Raw genomic sequence first — 19,044 nt, forward strand, 5'->3', positions numbered from 1 at the left:
GTGATTTAAGCACGAGTTTTTTTCTTATTGTTTTAGGTTGTTTTATGAATTTTGTAGACAATAAACCATAGCACCTCATGGTCAAATAGATGAGTAGTAATGAAGTTCGTGTTTTGTTCGTAGATATAAAAAATCTTGTCTTTATTTACAACAAAACTCCCATTTTCTATAACATGCAATGTAATATTTAACCGTAGTGCTCTGAACCAAGTTTCCCTTTGGTATATGTATAGAATAACACGTAAATTCTATCATATATTTTTACTGTTTGATAATGTAGCATTAAAACATAAATTCGTGATTTACACAGGGTTTGCATGCCTTTTTAACAATTATTATTTGTTCGGTCTTCTTTTGTAAACCATCACTGAAGCCTACCGGTAGATTATATTTAAGCTTTTCACATGTACATATGTTAAACCTTTAATAACATATTAGATTTTGCAAAAAGACTATTTTTTTAACAAACATGTACTTTAACGTTTTAATCCTTCGAACCTTCCCCTATTGATTCGTTGCACTTTATCGTTATATACCATCGTACTTTAGCATAAACACACGTACTTTAGCAACAAACAACTATCGGCGCACTTAAACGTGAGACACCATCGTACTTAAGAGTACTGACCATCGCACTTTAGAGTCCTACATATATATACTGAATGAAGTCCTCAAATGCACATTATTAAGACTTATTACGAATCTATAACGTATTTTAGACACCCATATTATATTCAGTGATTGGATTTGTTGACGGTAAGCTGATTATAACTTTCGAAATTGCATCCCCATTTGTTAATTATATACACCTTTTCATCACAGTTGTTAAATGATTTGGCGTATTTGATTTTTAATTTACGAATCATTTTTTACTATTTACCTCCCTATTGCACCATGTGCACATTTGTTTACTTTCTTTCCCACTCATATGTACACTTGCGCTGTGCAAAGGGCGAATTTTTAACGAGAGATATGGTTGTTAGGGTCACTGCATACGGAAAAAGATCGGCGGAATTCGAGTACGGGAAGATAATAATTCTATATCAGTACACTATTGAAAATTTTGATTAGAAAAAAGGATTTTCTTTAAAAAAAAAGTCCAAGTTCACTTGTTTTATAGTATAAAAACTAAGTTTTCAATGTATATCAAACATATTTAACTTTGTTTTAATTCAGTGAAGTATCATGTGACTTTAAACATTTTTCCGGCATACACAGTTTTTGATACGTCAGTAGGAAGTGAATCATCATGACTTGCACTTGTGTGATTTTCAGCTTATTAATTGTGTATTACTAATTGATATACGATATTTGAACATTGATAAATAAAGGCAACAGTAGTATACCGCTGTTCAAAACTCATAAATCTATGGACAAAAAACAAAATCGGGGTAACAAACTAAAACTGAGGGAAACGCATTAAATATTAGAGGAGAACAACGACACAACATTAAAATGTAACACAAACAGCAACGGACTAAGCATTAGACAACATCCGATGAGAATAACCAATATAACATCAAAACCAAATACATGAATTTGGGATAGAAAAGTACCGTGACACGTCTTATAGTAATGTGATAAACTACTGTCGCCTTTATAACTACTGTCAATACACAAGACTAGTATGCTGTCAAAACACAAGACTAGTATGCTGTCAAAGATAACTTTCCCATTCGTATACAGATCGATGGATCAACTCAAGCAAACATCTTAAAACTACATGTATACCAAGAGGAACAACTTTTGTCAAATTCATGGATCTAATCGTTTTTTTTCTTTAAAAGAAAGATAAACTCAGGTTGTCTACATGTTTCATCCGCTTTAAATTGCTATCTCATTTGAACCGAATGCTTCATTATCTCTCACTTGACTGATTTTACAAACAGATTGAAGCGAGCAAATGTCACATTTTCATTTGAATAATATATTGAAAACACATTTGACAAATAATTATAATCCTGGACTTATACTGATATAGATGTATCACATTTAGGCATTGTGGGGAAAAAAGATAAAGGATAACCAAAACCCAAATGGTTCAAGGATAACTATATAATCATTACGGATAATTTTGAATAAAGGCAACAGTAATATACCACTGTTCGAAAGTCATAAATGGATTGAGAGAGAAAAATCCGGGTTACAAACTAAAACCGAGGGAATCACAGCAACTATAAGAGGATAAAACATGAATATAAGATTGAGAAGATGGGTTTTGATTAAAAAATAGATTAAATGACATACTAGTAGAAGTTAAAACAACCTTAGGTCATGGTTTGCTCGAATGTGGCATTGGTAGGCTATTCGCTATTTTTAATTTCAAGTGATCATTTTATTGAAACTTATTTTTTTTTTTGCAACTCAGCTGACATTGACGGCGGCATGTCAGTTAACCAAAAGATTTAAGGTTGCTATATAGTTAAATCATGACTGAATGTGCCCAACTTATGACGGTCATTATGTTAAGACTGATGAACTCTAAGAGGAAACTTTGACCTGTAATTATGTTAGCTTCAAAATTTTCTGTTTCCTTTTTCTGAATCATCAACGTTTCATATTATGGCTTTCAGATCTTTTGGAGTGGAGCGTATCTTTATGTGTTTCTTGTAGACATAATTTATTTTTGTGTGCATGTAGATATTATCATACATTTTCGTGCACATTGCCTCGCATCGTGTCTCGTTCCTTTTTGGGGTTCATTCAAATTACCTTGTATTGTATCGTCTTCATAGATAAACGAAACTTAAAAATTTATTGGAAATACACGTCAAAGGCGCTTGGGTATAGAATAGAATAAAATAGAAAATTTTTATTTACCAAAGTAGGGCCCCAGGAGGGCATATAGCATACAAACATTATAATTATAAACAAAAACATATACAAGAACATCGGTAAACTTCTCCTGCCTTTAAACTAATGCCAGCATCACTAAATTCTATTTTGCGTAAAAATATCATCATAATGATATATACTGCAGTACCTTACTGCAATTGCGCAAAATAAGATATTGTACAGACAGTAATATTTCATACTGTTTGTATTGAGATATATTTAATAAGATAATCATAGATTATTCATCATGGTGCTATTAATTTCGGAAACGATTTTTTTTTCTCCACAAAAAAAATTAATTCAAACTTTTCTTGTTCTATGAGAAATTTACAGAAACGGTAAGAATGGATATTTTTTTTAAATCATGATACAAAATCTCTGATTCTCATAGGTGATATGCATGATATAAGTTTAAAAAACATATATACTTAAAAAAAAAAAAAAAAATGAAAATGGTACACCTAAATAATACGAGAAATTGTCTAAATGAGTTAAGCCATTATGAAAACCTTTGAGAAATACTATTCAATACACAAGGAACTGTTCACTTATCTCAACACTCTAAAAAGAACACACTACATCAATCCAACGGATAAGAAGGAACATAGTACCAAATAAGTCAAGGAGTTTTAACCTCTTTATGATTTAAATATTTATCAATCACAATTTTCATGCCTTTATTAATGCCTTTATGTAAATTAATGTCCTTCGCCCAGTAAACAAAATCATACAGACTATATTTTGACAGAGATAGGATTTTATTTCGTAACATTCATACAGCTTTTTCTCTCACTTTAATTCTTTCAATGTAAAATAATACCAATTCATAAGAGTATCGAAGTAATTTCGTGCATCATATGCGCATTTAAAAAAAAATAGTTTTGCCATCAAGCGTTTGAAAAGTAACAGTTAATTAAAAAATACGCTCAAACCAACCGAAGGAACATTTGATCATTAAGAAGATAATTTCAGATATGCATTCTTTATTCATTCAAGTGAAAACATTCAATGTATAAAAATCAAAATCAAAGTATTTCCAAGTCAGTTCAAAAGCACTGTTCTTATTAAAATGTATATCCTCGGACACAAGCAGTCCACAAATTGTGGTATATACACCGTGGTAGTCATTAAGACAAAACACTAACAGTAATGTGACTGCAATATTAGAACTATATTTCGAATTAATATTAACACAAAGTACAGTATTACACATGAATATTTTTAAAACAAATTGCATACCTCATTAAATTCAATATGTTTATAAATTATAAAATAAAATGACCAGCAGTTTATATCAGCAAATGACCATGATCGAAGTATAGTTTTATCTTTTCGAACTTGGCGATATACGACAGTTCACCCGGTACAACATCAATCTTATTAGTACATGAGTATATTATCTCTGAACAAAGGATCATGGTACAAGATTTTCCTTAATTAAGATGACTATTCCTTACATTTATCATTTTAGAGAGCATCAAACTAACTCTTCGCTGCTGAGTAAAATATGTCTAGTACATGTCTTGTCGAGTGTTCCAAAGTGTATGTATTGCTTTTCCATCAGATTATCTTCTATATAGTACGAAGAAAATTATAGAAATGCAACATAAACCGATAACTCATAATGATGTACCAGTCTCTTCCTTTTTATACTGGGAGACAGTTTCTTGGGGTTTGCATTCTGATTTCCTTATTATAGATAAGTACTTTCCTGTAATAGAAAAAAATTGACATGATTTGAGTGTACAATCGTCATTATAAATTGACCACAGATTGGCATTACATCTAAAACAAATACTACCCTTGAATAAAAACTTCGATGAAACAAATGTGACTATCCGTGCTGATGCCTCCCACAGAAAGATAAGCCAACCAGTTTTGTAAAATTGCGAAATTTTCTACTCTCAAAAGTCACGTAATAAATCGCACGAAAGAAGAGCATGTGTTGCTGAGATTTCTAGACATTTTCTGTGTCTGATCTGTGATATAATCCAATACAGTCAAGTTCTCAAAACGTCAAGCTTAATGTGGTCTACATAAACATTGGTTAATAACAAAGAGTTATTGATGTATGTCCATCAGGTTGCTGTAAATTCTAATTGCATAAGGGTTTTTGAGAGGGTCAACCTTGCAGGTTCTGTTCGATCAATCACAGTTTCTTAGTATTCATACATTTTCTGTAAGCAGATAATGAATTATCTCCAGAAAATCGTTAATAGATTATTTCAAATTCAATACCTTTTAGTACTTCGTGCCGATTATCCTGTATAGTCGTTTACCTTTCCCCCACATATGTCCAAATAAATGCGAGATTTGTGGCAATAGTTTTATATAAACAACGATAAAACATTGAAGACTATGTTGGCATCATACATTGAATTCTAAACCGATGTCCAAAGCTTGGACCAACTAGAGGCTCTAAAGAGCCTGTGTCGCTCACCTTGGTCTTGTGCATATTAAATAATGGACACGGATAAATTCATGACAAAATTGTGTTTTGGTGATAGTGATGTGTTTGTAGATCTTACTTTACTGAACATTCTTGTTGCTACAATTATCTCTGTCTATAATGAACTTGGACCAGTAATTACAGTGGAAAATATTTTCTACAAATTTGTAAAAATTTATGAAAAATGTTAAAAATTAACTATAAAGGGCAATAACTCCTTAAGGGGTCAATTGACTATTTTGGTCATGTAAAACTTATTTGTAGATCTTATTTTGCTGAACGTTATTGCTGTATACAGTTTATCTCTATCTATAATAATATTCAAGATAATAACAAAAAACGGCAAAATTTCCTTAAAATTACCAATTCAGGACAGTAACCTAACAACGGGTTGTCCGATCCATGTGAAAACATCAGGGCAGATAGATCTTGACCTCATAAACAATTAAACCCTGTCAGATTTTCGAATTCTCTTAATGCTTCGGTTTTTGAGTTATAAGCCAAAAACTGCATTTTACCCCTATGTTCTATTATTAGCCGTGGCAGCCATTTTGGTTGATTGGCCAGGTCACGCCACACATTTTTTAAACAAATTACCCCAATGATGATTGTGGCAAAGTTTAGTTTAATTTGGTCCAGTAGTTTCAGAGAAGAAGATTTTTGTAAAAGATTACTAAGATTTACGAAAAAATGGTTAAAAATTGATTATAAAGGGCAATAACTCCTTCAGGGGTCAACTGACCATTTTGGTCATGCTGACTTATTTGTAAATCTTACTTTGCTGAACATTATTGCTGTTTACAGTTTATCTCTATCTATAATAATATTCAAGATAATAACCAAAAACAGCAAAATTTCCTTAAAATTACCAATTCAGGGGCAGCAACCCAACAACGGGTTGTCCGATTCATCTGAACATTTCAGGACAGATAGATCTTGACCTGATAAACACTTTTACCGCTTGTCAGATTTGCTCTAAATGCTTTGGTTTTTGAGTTATAAGCCAAAAACTGCATTTTACCCCTATGTTCTATTTTTAGCCATGGCGGCCATCTTGGTTGGTTGGCTGGGTCACGCCACACATTTTTTAAACTAGATATCCCAAAGATGATTGTGGCCAAGTTTGGATTAATTTGGCCCAGTAGTTTTAGAGGAGAAGATTTTTGTAAAAGATTACTTAGATTTACGAAAAATGGTTAAAAATTGACTATAATGGTCAATAACTCCTAAAGGGGCCAACTGACCATTTTGGTATTGTTGACTTATTTGTAAATCTTACTTTGCTGAACATTATTGCTGTTTACAGTTTATCTCTATCTATAATAATATTCAAGATAATAGCCAAAAACAGCAAAAATTCCCTAAAATTACCAGTTCAGGGGCAGCAACCCAATAAAGGGTTGTCGGATTCATCTGAAAATTCGAGGGCAGATAGATCTTGACCTGATAAACAATTTTACCCCATATGTCAGATTTGCTCTAAATGCTTTGGTTTTTGAGTTATAAGCCAAAAACTGCATTTTACCCCTATGTTCTATTTTTAGCCATGGCGGCCATCTTGGTTGATTGGCCGGGTCACGCCACACATTTTTTAAACTAGATACCCCAATGATGATTGTGGCCAAGTTTGGATTAATTTGGCCCAGTAGTTTCAGAGAAGAAGATTTTTGTAAAAGTTAACGACGACGGACGACGGACGACGACGACGGACGCCGGACGCCAAGTGATGGGAAAAGCTCACTTGGCCCTTCGGGCCAGGTGAGCTAAAAAGGAGTGTGAAGCTTAACTCTTTAGCATTGTTTAGATTGAAAACTCACCAGAGTTGACTCAGTGTCCTCAAATCTTTCAAACATATCACCACTGAGGTCTTTAAAATCATCATCATCATCGATTACCCCTAACTGCACTTTTATGTCTCGACTATAGCTTTTACTTTCTACGTCGAACTCATGTCTGAAAATATTATGAACAATAAATTTTCATCCTAATTGATAGACAATATTGTCTACAGGGTCATTTTAAAATCTGAATATGAATTTGTCACAAGAAAAGAAAAGCACATCAAGCGGAATTTATAAAATATATTTACACAATTTTAAGAACAGTGTTGTTCGTCAAAATGAGTTTAAAAATATCGCTAATGAATTATTGGCTTGTAGGTAAAAATCAACCTCACTTGAACCCGTATTTATGTAACCTTCAATTCAACCTTTAGAGGAGGTTGGTTGCGAATTTTCAGCGTGTGGTTTATTTATCTAAAAGCAAGGAATGTAAACATTGAAAAGTGAAACAAAGGATCGAGACATCAGGAACAACTATTGTGTTGATTGACCCAGCCCACACAAAACAACCTTTCTTTTATAGGTAGACGATGATATACAGATATTTGTGAAATATATAACATGAAAGCAAACAATCAAGATCGTACGTGCTTCTTGGTCTTTTTACATTTATGTTTATATCAGGTCATATGACCGTCGTCAGTGTTCCGAGGTTATCTCGATAGATGATTAGGTGACGTCTACTGCAAATGCAATACAATACTTATATTCAAACATATTTAATAAATACAATTATCTATGATTTATAGAGTTCGAAATTGTGAAGTTGAAAACATCACATCGTACATTTTACGGACGCCATCACAATTTTCTTGACCGTTATGGAATATCCTTTATACATATGACATCGGATATGTTCGGAGTACCTGAATTCACTCCCAGTTTTTTGGTGGAGTTCGTGTTGTTGTTGTTCCCCTATTTGTGACATTTTGTTCACACATCGTTCTCAATATAATGGACTTTGATGCGGCTGTCGCACAAGTGAGAGGTTTCGCGCTATAAAACCAGGTTCAATCCTCCATTTTCTTATTTTTTTAAATTAACTTTATACCTAGTATACATGTTTTTATAACGAACTGTCAAATACTAACATGCTGTATTTTCTGCTGTAGTGTTTATAAGAGCAGCAACCTAGACAAATCAAAAGGACAATAAAGACAATTCCAGCAGCGACCGAAACTCCAATTATTAATGGGTCATCATTCTTTTCTTCTACCTGTTTGTTGTTTACTAACTCGCAATTCATTCCACTATATACATGTTTTTCATTCTCCGGGCAACTGGAATATAAAAAGGGAAATAGAAATTATGCGAACGGGAAGATATAATTTCATTATATTTTATCAATATTTAGTATGTTCAAAATAACTTTCTCAAATCAACTGATCATGAAACATAATGAAAGAAAGGAATTATCTCAACCTACAAGAAAAATATTCAGAAGCTGCGACATATGTTTTGTATAAGACATACCTGTATGCCTTACAACTACAATAATTACAGTTGATAATTTCCTAAAATTGATTGTCATCTGATTATTTAAGAACTTATTCAACGTTGCTCATAACATTTGCAATTTTTATTCAGGAAAAATATCTCATCTTTAAGAACCTAGTTTGATGAATAAATTCACGCGGATTGTGGGTAAAAAAAAAGAATGCGTAGATTTTATCAATAAGAGAGAACCAAATCTAGGCAGTCATTACTCGCATAAATTAGCTGAAAGGTAAAACGTTAAAGGAAGCTTAAGAAAATAAACAACCGATAATTGAAAATCTTACAAATTGAAGGCATGTTTTTCAGACCAAATAGTACTCAAAATTTTAGATTGGTAAATATATAATATATAAATTTCGACCTACTTGAAGACCACTTTTTGTTAATATTAGCAGGTTTTTCTCAAAAGATCAGTAGATCAAGTTAGCCGTAATAAAGAAGTGAAATATAAGAAAACAAGTACATTTATTTTAGATACTGCATTTGCATATCAATAACGTATTTGTTAAGCTTACTTGCAAAACGCGTTGCTTTCATTTAAATAACATAGTCCACCATTGAGGCATACATGATTATTACATTTATGTTCACAAATTAACGATGATACAAGTGATTGTTTGCAAACGTATCCCGTTGGACAGATACCAGCGGCAGAACATTTATTTTCAAGCGTTGTTTTTGCTGAAATAAAAACAAAAATGCCAATCAATGGAAATCCTAATGATCTATTAAAAAATAATCAGCAGGAACGCTGTTGATAAAATAAATTCAAAAGCAATTTATTACTTAAAAGACAACTAGATTGAACAGTCATGGTTATAATAAACCGAAATTCTTTTTTGATTTAAAAATAAACAGAATGCATTCTTTATCAACCACACTAAATATACTTGATTAAAAAAAAACAATCAAGAACTTGATTGACATCATGACACAAACATTATATTTACCACTTCGAAGAAAATAGTTCCCATGATCCTTTATGTAATCATCTGTTAAACTATAACCTTTAAATATTACAGAACTCTCGAGTGCATCCTTCTTTTCATGTAAATAGGCATAAACCTCGTCGCTGTCAGTAGATGCCAATACCTTAATTCGATAGTCCACAACGACACTGCCTTGTCTGAAACAGATAATACATTTATTTCTACTTGCGCTCAGAGGCCAATATGTCAACGATGAAAAACGTTTTGGCCAATCTACCAGTTCGGCCACAGTCGCTTCGGTCATATTGCTTGTTCGGCCATCTTATTTTAAGTTATTGCAAAGGGAAGAAAATGAATCTGCTTTTAGAATCAGAGGTCAAAATAACAAATGAAACATACGTTTTAAATCTGCATTTAATCATATCCAATCATATTCAGCACCAAGCGTTAAATACCCGCTAAATAATAAACATATTCTTTCCATATATTTTCCATACATTTTTCTTTTTTTTTTGTTCATTTTTTTATAATATTGGTGGTCTATACATTTATTGATAAAAGCAAGGACGAATGTACAATGTACTTAGTTATACGTCCTTGATAAAAGTCTGGATCAAAAAAGAGGAGCGAAAGATATCAAAAGGACATTCAAACTCATAAATAGAAAATAAACTGACAACGCCATTACTAATTAAGAAAAAGTCAAACATACAAATCATAGTACACAAAATACACCATAGAAAAATAAAGACTAAGCAACACGAACCCGTCCACAACTGGGGGTTTTCTCAGGTGCTCCGGAAGGGTAAGCTTGTCCTGCTCAAAATGTAGCACCCGTCGTGCAGCTCATGTTAGTACAAACCTGATAATACGTCTAATTCGGGAGGTCACATTCGTGAAAAGGGATTGTAGTTACGACATTAGGAGCATATCCATTATTATCTGTGAAATAGAATGTTATAAGAAAAATCGTAAAATGTTGATTATTAATGAAATTTGTTTAGTATATAGAGTAGCCCTTTGAAGTTCCAAACCTGTAGCTAAAAAGGAAACCAAAATGGCGAATTCGATAAAAATCATATCCTGTCATATTTAGGATACATCAGTGATGGTTTGAGAATTTTATGCAGTCGTATTTTTCTTAAACTTATGAGGGTACCGTCGTTATCAAATGAACCTTATTTTTTTGTATCGTCATTCGTTAACACGATTAAATATCATTTGTAGCTATCGAAAGGGTCAAATGGAGTAAACTGATAAACACCAATGTTATTTCAACTATACATTATACTATTTTTACTGTCATTCTTGATGTGAATAAACTCATCATAGATACCAGGATTGAAATTTTATATTTACGCCAGACGGGCGTTTCGTCTAAAAAAAAACTAAAAAAATGTTTGAGATACCCCATTCCTACCCGCATTTATGAAGGTTATGGAACAATCATTTACATGTATTTGATTCGACTTTTCGAATTGGTAATCTTTTTTTTTTGTTCATGAATGCCCAATTGTAATCTTATATTCTCTGTTTAAAAAAAAAAATATTTATCGAGCACAAAAGTCAAATGGAAATGTATTAATGTCATTATCATGTGCGCGTAATTAAGTTTTACAAGTGTTCTAGAGTTTCTGACCTCATATTATGACAAAACGACTATTTGGTAATAAAGTAACATTCCTTTTTAAAACGACTATGTCCGAACTGGTATTGTTGTCAATACGACCTATAGCCGAGCTGTTCGCGTGGCCGAAACATCTCGAAAGCTATGTCGCCAACGGGGCTTCTTAAAAGTTACGAACTTCTTTTAATTTTTGTAATTCATTTTCACTGTGAAAGCCAAACATTAACATACCCGCTAAAAAGAAATTTCATCCTCTCTTATTTTTTTCTTTTCTGTTCTTCCCTTATTTTACACCAGGTTCATAAACTTACGCCACAAACAGTAAACATCAACAGAAAATTACCCTTCTCCTTGTGCTAATATGATCATATTATACTTGCATGCATGAAAGAATAAAGAAAGTATCACAAAAAACAACACTGTGCTTAAACGGCTGTGGGTAACTTAAGTTACCCACAGCCCAAGATGGAGCCGCCTTGCGTCGGTTAGATACTTTTCTTCTATAGAATAACAATACCACGAATGTATCAATTAAACAACTGAATTTAAAAGTTGTATGAATTGTTTAGGGAAACCCCTAAACTGGAAAGGTGATTAAATTCTACAAAATAAATGATCACAGCACGATTTTAAAAAACACTTAGGCTGTCCGTAACTTCAAAACAACTTGTCCGTAACTTTTTTCATCATACCAATAGAGATGTCCGTAACTTTCAAAGAATCGACATGCGCGGATGTAATGTTTAAACTGATGATAGAGATTGCATCGAATACATATTCACAAAACGAAGTAGATGTCTAGTATGATATAATTCATTGTATCGATGGAAGACAAAATTGGGAAAATATGAAAAAAATCACGATAAATCCGCAAAACTCGGGTCTCATTTTGTATAACGTCGGGGTACCCGAATCGCCTTGTTCGGAGGGTTGTTTCCGATCATAGCAGATAAACTGTTGAAACATCATTGTTCGTTTTTATTTTTGAACAAGTAGACTACACAAGTATTTTTTACACATACATGTAGCATGTATACACTTACTGATTTTCTGCCAGCAACGACAAGGGTATCGTGAATCCGGGATTTTGGAGGGGAACCCAAATTGCCCAGGCATGCAGTGGATAGACTATACGAGACTTAAGTGCACAAACTTTTTACGTCTTTTTGAAAAAGCCAAAAACACTTTTCTCTCATCCCCACAAAAACAAATCCCATCAGCAAAATAAAAGGGGTGTCAATCTGGACACACTGGGACGTTGCGCACGGTGATATTGCGGCACCCTGGCCAAGATTTACAGTAAATGGGAATACTTTAAAAAAAAAAAAGGACATTTTGTATAAATGATTAAACCTAGTTTTACAGCTAGCTGCATATTTCATTTGTATGCAAGTTGCATTTAATCTCATTAAACTGAATAAAACTAAAAGACACAATAGGTAAAAGTCGGTGACAATAAAAGGAAAAGAGCAGTCAACATAGTGTAACAATTCGACATAGTATATAAAAATATAAATAACTACGTAGGACAACAGGGTAATTTAATAGTCTAACAACCCCTGATAACATACAAAGGAAGAAAAAAAAACATACTAGGAAACATATTCAAAAAATCATAACACTATAACTAACTGGTGGGATGTATAAATACCGAGCCGCGTCAAAGAGTATTCATCAAAATACACATAGAAAGAAACAAAGGTGAAGGTAAACCGCAAACATATAATTAAACTCAAAACATTAAAGAGTATGGAAAAGCCTTGGTCTGACAAGCGAAAAACGTCGATAAGACTCACATCAGTAAATAAAAGTTCAAACCATAACCAGGATGGAGTACCACAAACCCCACATAAAACTTCTGTTGTGTAAGTATGATGCGTTAATAAAATCACATTTGGTGGTGAATGAGTAGTATAAACGGCCGCGAAGGTTACAAATATGATGTTAATTGTCTCCTAATTGTTGAAATTATAATTCTTAAAATTTTAAATCAAAAGTTACCCACATCTAAAAATAAAGTTACGGACAGTCTGCTTTGTTTCGATAAAAAAGTTACGGACATCTTATGCATTTTTTAAAGTTGACCTTGCGCTTTAGTGAACGCTATATTAACAAATTTATGGTAATTGTTAGTCATTTCTTTATTCAATAATCCTATAAATATTTACATTCTGCATGAAAAACGTCGAAAAAGGTACATCCTGTATGAATTAAATATCAACGAGTTTAGAGTCCACCATCTTGGGCTGTGGGTAACTTAAGTTACCCACAGCCGTTTAAGCACAGTGAACAAGTTACCTGGTTCAATTTTACTGTTCATAACATGTTGAAATTCGATACACTTTGGGATTTCTAAGCCTAGGCATACACTGCCTCAGCCGTCTCAATAATAGCAAAACATTCGTCTGCTCTTTATTTTTATCAATTGTTTCCTATTGACGATTAAGACATTTTGACTCATTCTCTTTCGAATCGACTAACGAGATTTGAACATCCGCTAATTACTGACGCCTTTAATTGGTTCATTTTTTCTCTCTCGAAATATTCGGTTGTTTTATAAACGGTCTTCTACTTTGCATTTGGCCTTCTAACTGCTTTAAGACAAGCACAACTCATGGGTTGATTTGTAGATGAAACGCGCGCCTGATGTAGTAAATTAGAAGGCTTATATCTTTTCTTTATTTGTTTGAACATACAGTACTAAATTTAATGCTTATAAAACTAACTTTGAATACTGCAAAGAACTTCAAAAGTGTAATCTAACGAAATTGTACCGGAAGGTTTTTAAATATTCTGTGTTAAACTTTAATAGCATTATGTATTCGGGTTTAGTTTTCTGTAATTAGTTAATACTTCAGTTTCATTATGTATATCTCTCATATTCATTTGTTAAAATTTACTGTTTGCAATAGCATGAATTGTTCTATATAATAAGGATGTTCTTATCCCGGGCATAAAAACAATGCCGTATTTGGCAAAACCTTTTCAACTTTTGATCTTCAGTGCTGTACAACTTTGTACCTTTTTCACTTTCGATCTTTTATATCTGGGCGTTATGTATTCGGGTTTAATTTTCTGTAATTAGTTAATACTTCAGTTTCTTTATGTATATCTCTTTCATATTCATTTGATAAAATTTACTGTTTGCAATAGCATGAATTGTTCTATATAATAAGAATGTTCTTATCCCGGGCATAAAAACAATGCCGTATTTGGCGAAACCTTTTCAACTTTTTATCTCCAGTGCTGTACAACTTTGTACTTTTTTCACTTTCGATCTTTTATATCTGGGCGTCACTTGTAAGTCCTGTGTGGTTAAGGCGCGTTTTTGGCGTATTGAATTTTTAAACCTGATGCTTTTTGTTATCTATTAATCATGTTTTTCTTTGTCTAATATGTTCTCCTATTTATTTGTATTGTAGTCCTGTAATATTATGTTGTCATTTCAATGTTATATTTAACTTTGCCATTAAAGTGCGAGGTTTGGCATGCCACAAAACCAGGTTCAACCCACCACTTTTATTCCCCTTTAAAAGTGTCCTGTACCAAGTCAGGAAGATGGCCATTGTTATATTATTGTTCGTTTCTGTGTGTGTTGCATTTTAACGTTGAGTCGTTTGTGTTTTCTCTTATTTTTGAGATATTGAGATCAGACGTGGCACGGTACTTGTCTATCCCAAATTCATGTATTTGGTTTTCATGTTATATTTGTTATTCTCGTGGTGTTTTGTCTGATGCTTGGTCCGTTTCTGTGTGTGTTACGTTTCGGTGTTATGTCGTTGTTCTCCTCTTATATTTAATGCGTTTCCCTCGGTTTTAGTTTGTTACCCCGATTTTGTTTTTTGTCCCTGGATTTATGAGTTTTGAACAGCGGTATACTACTGTTGCCTTTATTTGAAGAATGATATAATGTATTGGTTGACACATCACTAAATCAAATTTATTGCATCAATTGATTCGTCCACCCACTGAACAACGAAAACAATGGCCGAAAGAAACCAGCACGGAAGTCATTTATCCAGAATCAAACTGCCATAATCATGATATACAAAGGAACAGTAATTTCACACAGACATCATAAAATGGATGACTAATATATACAGATACTTACATGAACCTTACAATTGATAATGATATAAACCCTGGCATAGGCTTGTACATCACTAGCAACTGAAAATATGCAAATGCTATTAGGAACTTATTCTACTTAAAAATTCATAGCAACTGTTTAAACATCTTACGCTAAACTTAATTTTTTGTTTTTAGTTTTTAGCGTCAAGTTAAATTAAGTGACTGGATTTGCACGATATTTTACTTTTACAGCAAGCCTGATCAACTGTTAACTAGAAGTACTAAAGAACCTGCAGCCTCAATTAAACATACGACCAATGTCAACAATGGCCAAAAACAATTCAACCTTCTTTGATTAAGAAGCAAATAACGTCTACGGCATTTTTGGAAAATCTTCACTAATTTTCATATCAAGCAGAGTAAAGAAATACTTTTTTAATCATTATTCTGTCATGTTTTCAGTGAATCAGAATGCAAAGAGAATAAAAAGTGTTTTATTTCACCAAATATTATTTGCAACTGGTACACAACACGACTTTGTATAATTTGGAGTTTAGTATGTCGTCCATTAACACTGAACTAGTATAAATACTTGTTAAGGGACCAGCTGAAGGACGCCTCCGGGTGCGGGAGTTTCTCGCTGCATTGAAGACCTGCTGGTGACCTTCTGATGTTGTCTGTTCAATGGTCGGGTTGTTGTCTCTTTGACATATTCCCCATTTCCATTCTCAATTTTATTTACCAATTTTTTATTACATTTTTAGTCCAATATATAATTTAGGTAATGACAAAATGTTTGAACCTGGTTTTGGTAACTTAACTCAAGAATGGATACAAGTGGTCCTTCACATGATTTTGTTTAAATGATTTCAGTTTTTCAAAAATGTTTTTTAATCTTCATTATGAGTGGTTGTTATCACTTCATAATTCAACAAAATAATTCTGAAAAGGGGACTTCAACTGTATATTCAAAGTTTTGCATTATTTTAATAATACTATCTAACTTGGTTTTTAATTCATTTGACAAGGATAAATTTATGCTGATAATAGATCAGCAAACATTTTGTATAAGAAAAGAATACTATCTTCACTTTATTGACCGAGAAAAAGTTCACCAACATGCTAAGAATTGCTTAAATAAAAGTGTTAAGCAAAAACTGATTATTATTTGTATCGTCCTAATTGGCCGTTTCAGAATCTAAAGGACTATGGGTAATTTCATTGTTCGTACCCCAAAATGAAAATAACGTCACGTCATTGGTTGAATTTCCATTTTTTAGGACGATTTTAACCAATCACGACGTTTTGGTGTACACTTTTGAAAATATTATCAAATGCATTAGATTCTGAAACGGCGAATGAGCATCGGTAAACTACTTTTGCTTAAAGATTGTGATTATTGAAGTTTCACTATTGTGAATACCTTTACATCTACTTTTCCTGAATTTTATATCCGCTTAACACGTTAAACAACAATAATAATGCGGATTTCTCCACAAATGAAATAAATTATCAAACATTGTCAAAGGTACCAGGATTATAATTTGGTACGCCAGACGCGCGTTTCGTCATCATAAAACTCATCAGTGACGCTCATATCAAAATATTTATAAAGCCAAACAAGTACAAAGTGGAAGAGCACTGAGGATCCAAAATTTAAAAAAAGTAGTGCCAAATACGGCTTTGGTAATCAATCCATGGGATAAGAAAATCCTTAGTTTTTCAAACTGACCGCAACGTTGTAGTCAAATTTATTGAAAGTAACGTTTAACACCAAAAAATCAATCAAACAATGTTAAACAAGTATATACTATGAAACAAGAAAAAAAACTGTAGACATATCATATCCCATAACAAGATGATTCATAACTTCTCATTAATAAAAAGCACGATTAACAAAACCTAAACTATTTTGAGCATGGGAAATCTAAGATAATAGGTTATTTGTTCGTTTTTAGGATGTTAAATTGACAGAACATCCTGTTCTAAAATGTGTCCGCTCATCGTTTTGTCGTCATTATGTAATACAACATCAAACACTACTATTGTTATAGATGTTTTAAAAAGATCAACGTAAATGTTAAATGTTACACACTTACATCTTAAAAGATTGTGTACACCACAAAGGAAAACTAAAAATACACGAAGGCACAATGCACTCAAACATAAAAGATTTTTAACCTCACTAGAGATGACAATAACAAGGAACTGCAAGTAGTTAATTCATATGTGTACCTTGGTGTATTATTACATTACAACGGAAAGTTTTTACATACTCAAAAACGTCTAGAACAACAAAGATCTAGAGCCATGTCATCTTTAATGAACTCTCTCAACAATTCTTTATCACTCCCGAAGAACAGATGTCTCTTTTCGACAGTATGGTCGGATCCGTCTTAGGCTATGCACCATACATATGGGGTTTCCATCTTGCTAAAGATATCGAACTTATTCATAATCGTTTTTTTAGATTTGTGTTAAACATGTTAAAATTGGGTCGAAATGTACCAACATGTTTTTTATATGGCGAACTTGGCCATTTACCTCTTTTTATTGTTAGAAAACAAAAAATATTGAAATATTGGTTACATATTATTACAAATAAACCCAAAGTTGTATATGATGTGTATAAACTCTTGTATAACGATGCTATCAATGGTTATGTAAACTGGGCCTCAAATATACGAGATATATTATATGATCTTGGGTTAAACTATGTATGGCTAAACCAAGATGCTACCACAATATGTATAAATACTATTAAAACTGGTATCAAAGATCAATACTTGCAGAATTGGTCAACTGCTATGCAGGAATGTAGTAAACTGTCATTTTATTGTAGATTTAAATTAACTTTTTATATTGAAAAATATCTTTCTTATAGCAATAATGATAGTCTGTTAACAAAATTACGTAGTGGAACATTAAAGTTAAATATTGAAGTAGGTCGTTATAATAAAATTCCTAGAGAAAATCGTTTATGTGAATGTTGTAAAATGTGTGTTATTGAAGATGAATATCATTTTGTTCTTGTTTATCCAGCTTATAGATCTGTAGGAACCCAATTTTTACCAAAGTATTATTGTTCTTGGCCTAATGATCGCAAACTATTAAAAATATACTACAATTCTAGTAAGTCTCTTACGATTAAATTATGTAATTATGTAAAAAGCTGCATGGAATATTCGTTCAAATATAGTCTCATAACTTTATATGTCATGTCATTGTATTATACTATTGTTTTCTGCTGTCTATTCATGTTTTATATTATGTTATATATGTTGTTAATTTTGCCACAGTATGTCTATGCTTCTGTAATAAAGATTCATTCATTCATTCATTCATTCAATATAATATATTAGACATGTTAGAGGGATGAAGGAATGATATAAAAACAAATCAAGAAGATATGGATAAAGCTGCATTCATAGAGTTATGGCGGTTATCTCATTCTATAAGAAAGTTATTTAGAAACCCCAATTACACAATTTTGGTACAGTTGTTAAATTGTGCAATTTGAAATATACATGCATACTGTATTTAATACTTTCAATTCTTCCACAGTAAAAATACATGATTTGCATATCTATAAATACTTGAATTGGATTGGTCAATTAAGAAATAATTCCTTCATGTCATGCTCTATGCTCATTTTAACATGGGTAGGCATTATATTTGTCGATATTTTACACTGAGCGTTAGCGAGGTGTAAAATGTGGTCAAATATAATGCATACCCATGTTAAAATGAGCATAGAGCATGACATGAAGGAATTATTTAGATTCTAACATGACA

The 19,044-nt window shown here is 32.4% G+C and overlaps 1 protein-coding gene across 1 annotated transcript in view; it reads right to left on the minus strand.

Annotated features, from left to right (window-relative positions):
* Positions 1–3,596: 3,596 nt before the first annotated feature.
* The window catches only part of LOC143049478 (uncharacterized), a 28,371-nt gene continuing 12,923 nt past the window's right edge, over positions 3,597–19,044 (minus strand). The window contains exons 5-10 of the mRNA XM_076223095.1: positions 15,290–15,348; positions 9,573–9,748; positions 9,138–9,303; positions 8,217–8,405; positions 7,102–7,237; positions 3,597–4,546 (exon numbers count right to left, since the gene is read on the minus strand). Coding sequence (XP_076079210.1) covers positions 4,529–4,546; positions 7,102–7,237; positions 8,217–8,405; positions 9,138–9,303; positions 9,573–9,748; positions 15,290–15,348 — 744 coding nt within the window. The 3' untranslated portion in view covers positions 3,597–4,528. The remainder of the gene's footprint in view (positions 4,547–7,101; positions 7,238–8,216; positions 8,406–9,137; positions 9,304–9,572; positions 9,749–15,289; positions 15,349–19,044) is intronic.

The sequence above is a fragment of the Mytilus galloprovincialis genome, chromosome 10 (assembly GCF_965363235.1).
Source record: "Mytilus galloprovincialis chromosome 10, xbMytGall1.hap1.1, whole genome shotgun sequence".
Classification (NCBI taxonomy): Eukaryota; Metazoa; Mollusca; class Bivalvia; order Mytilida; family Mytilidae; genus Mytilus; species Mytilus galloprovincialis.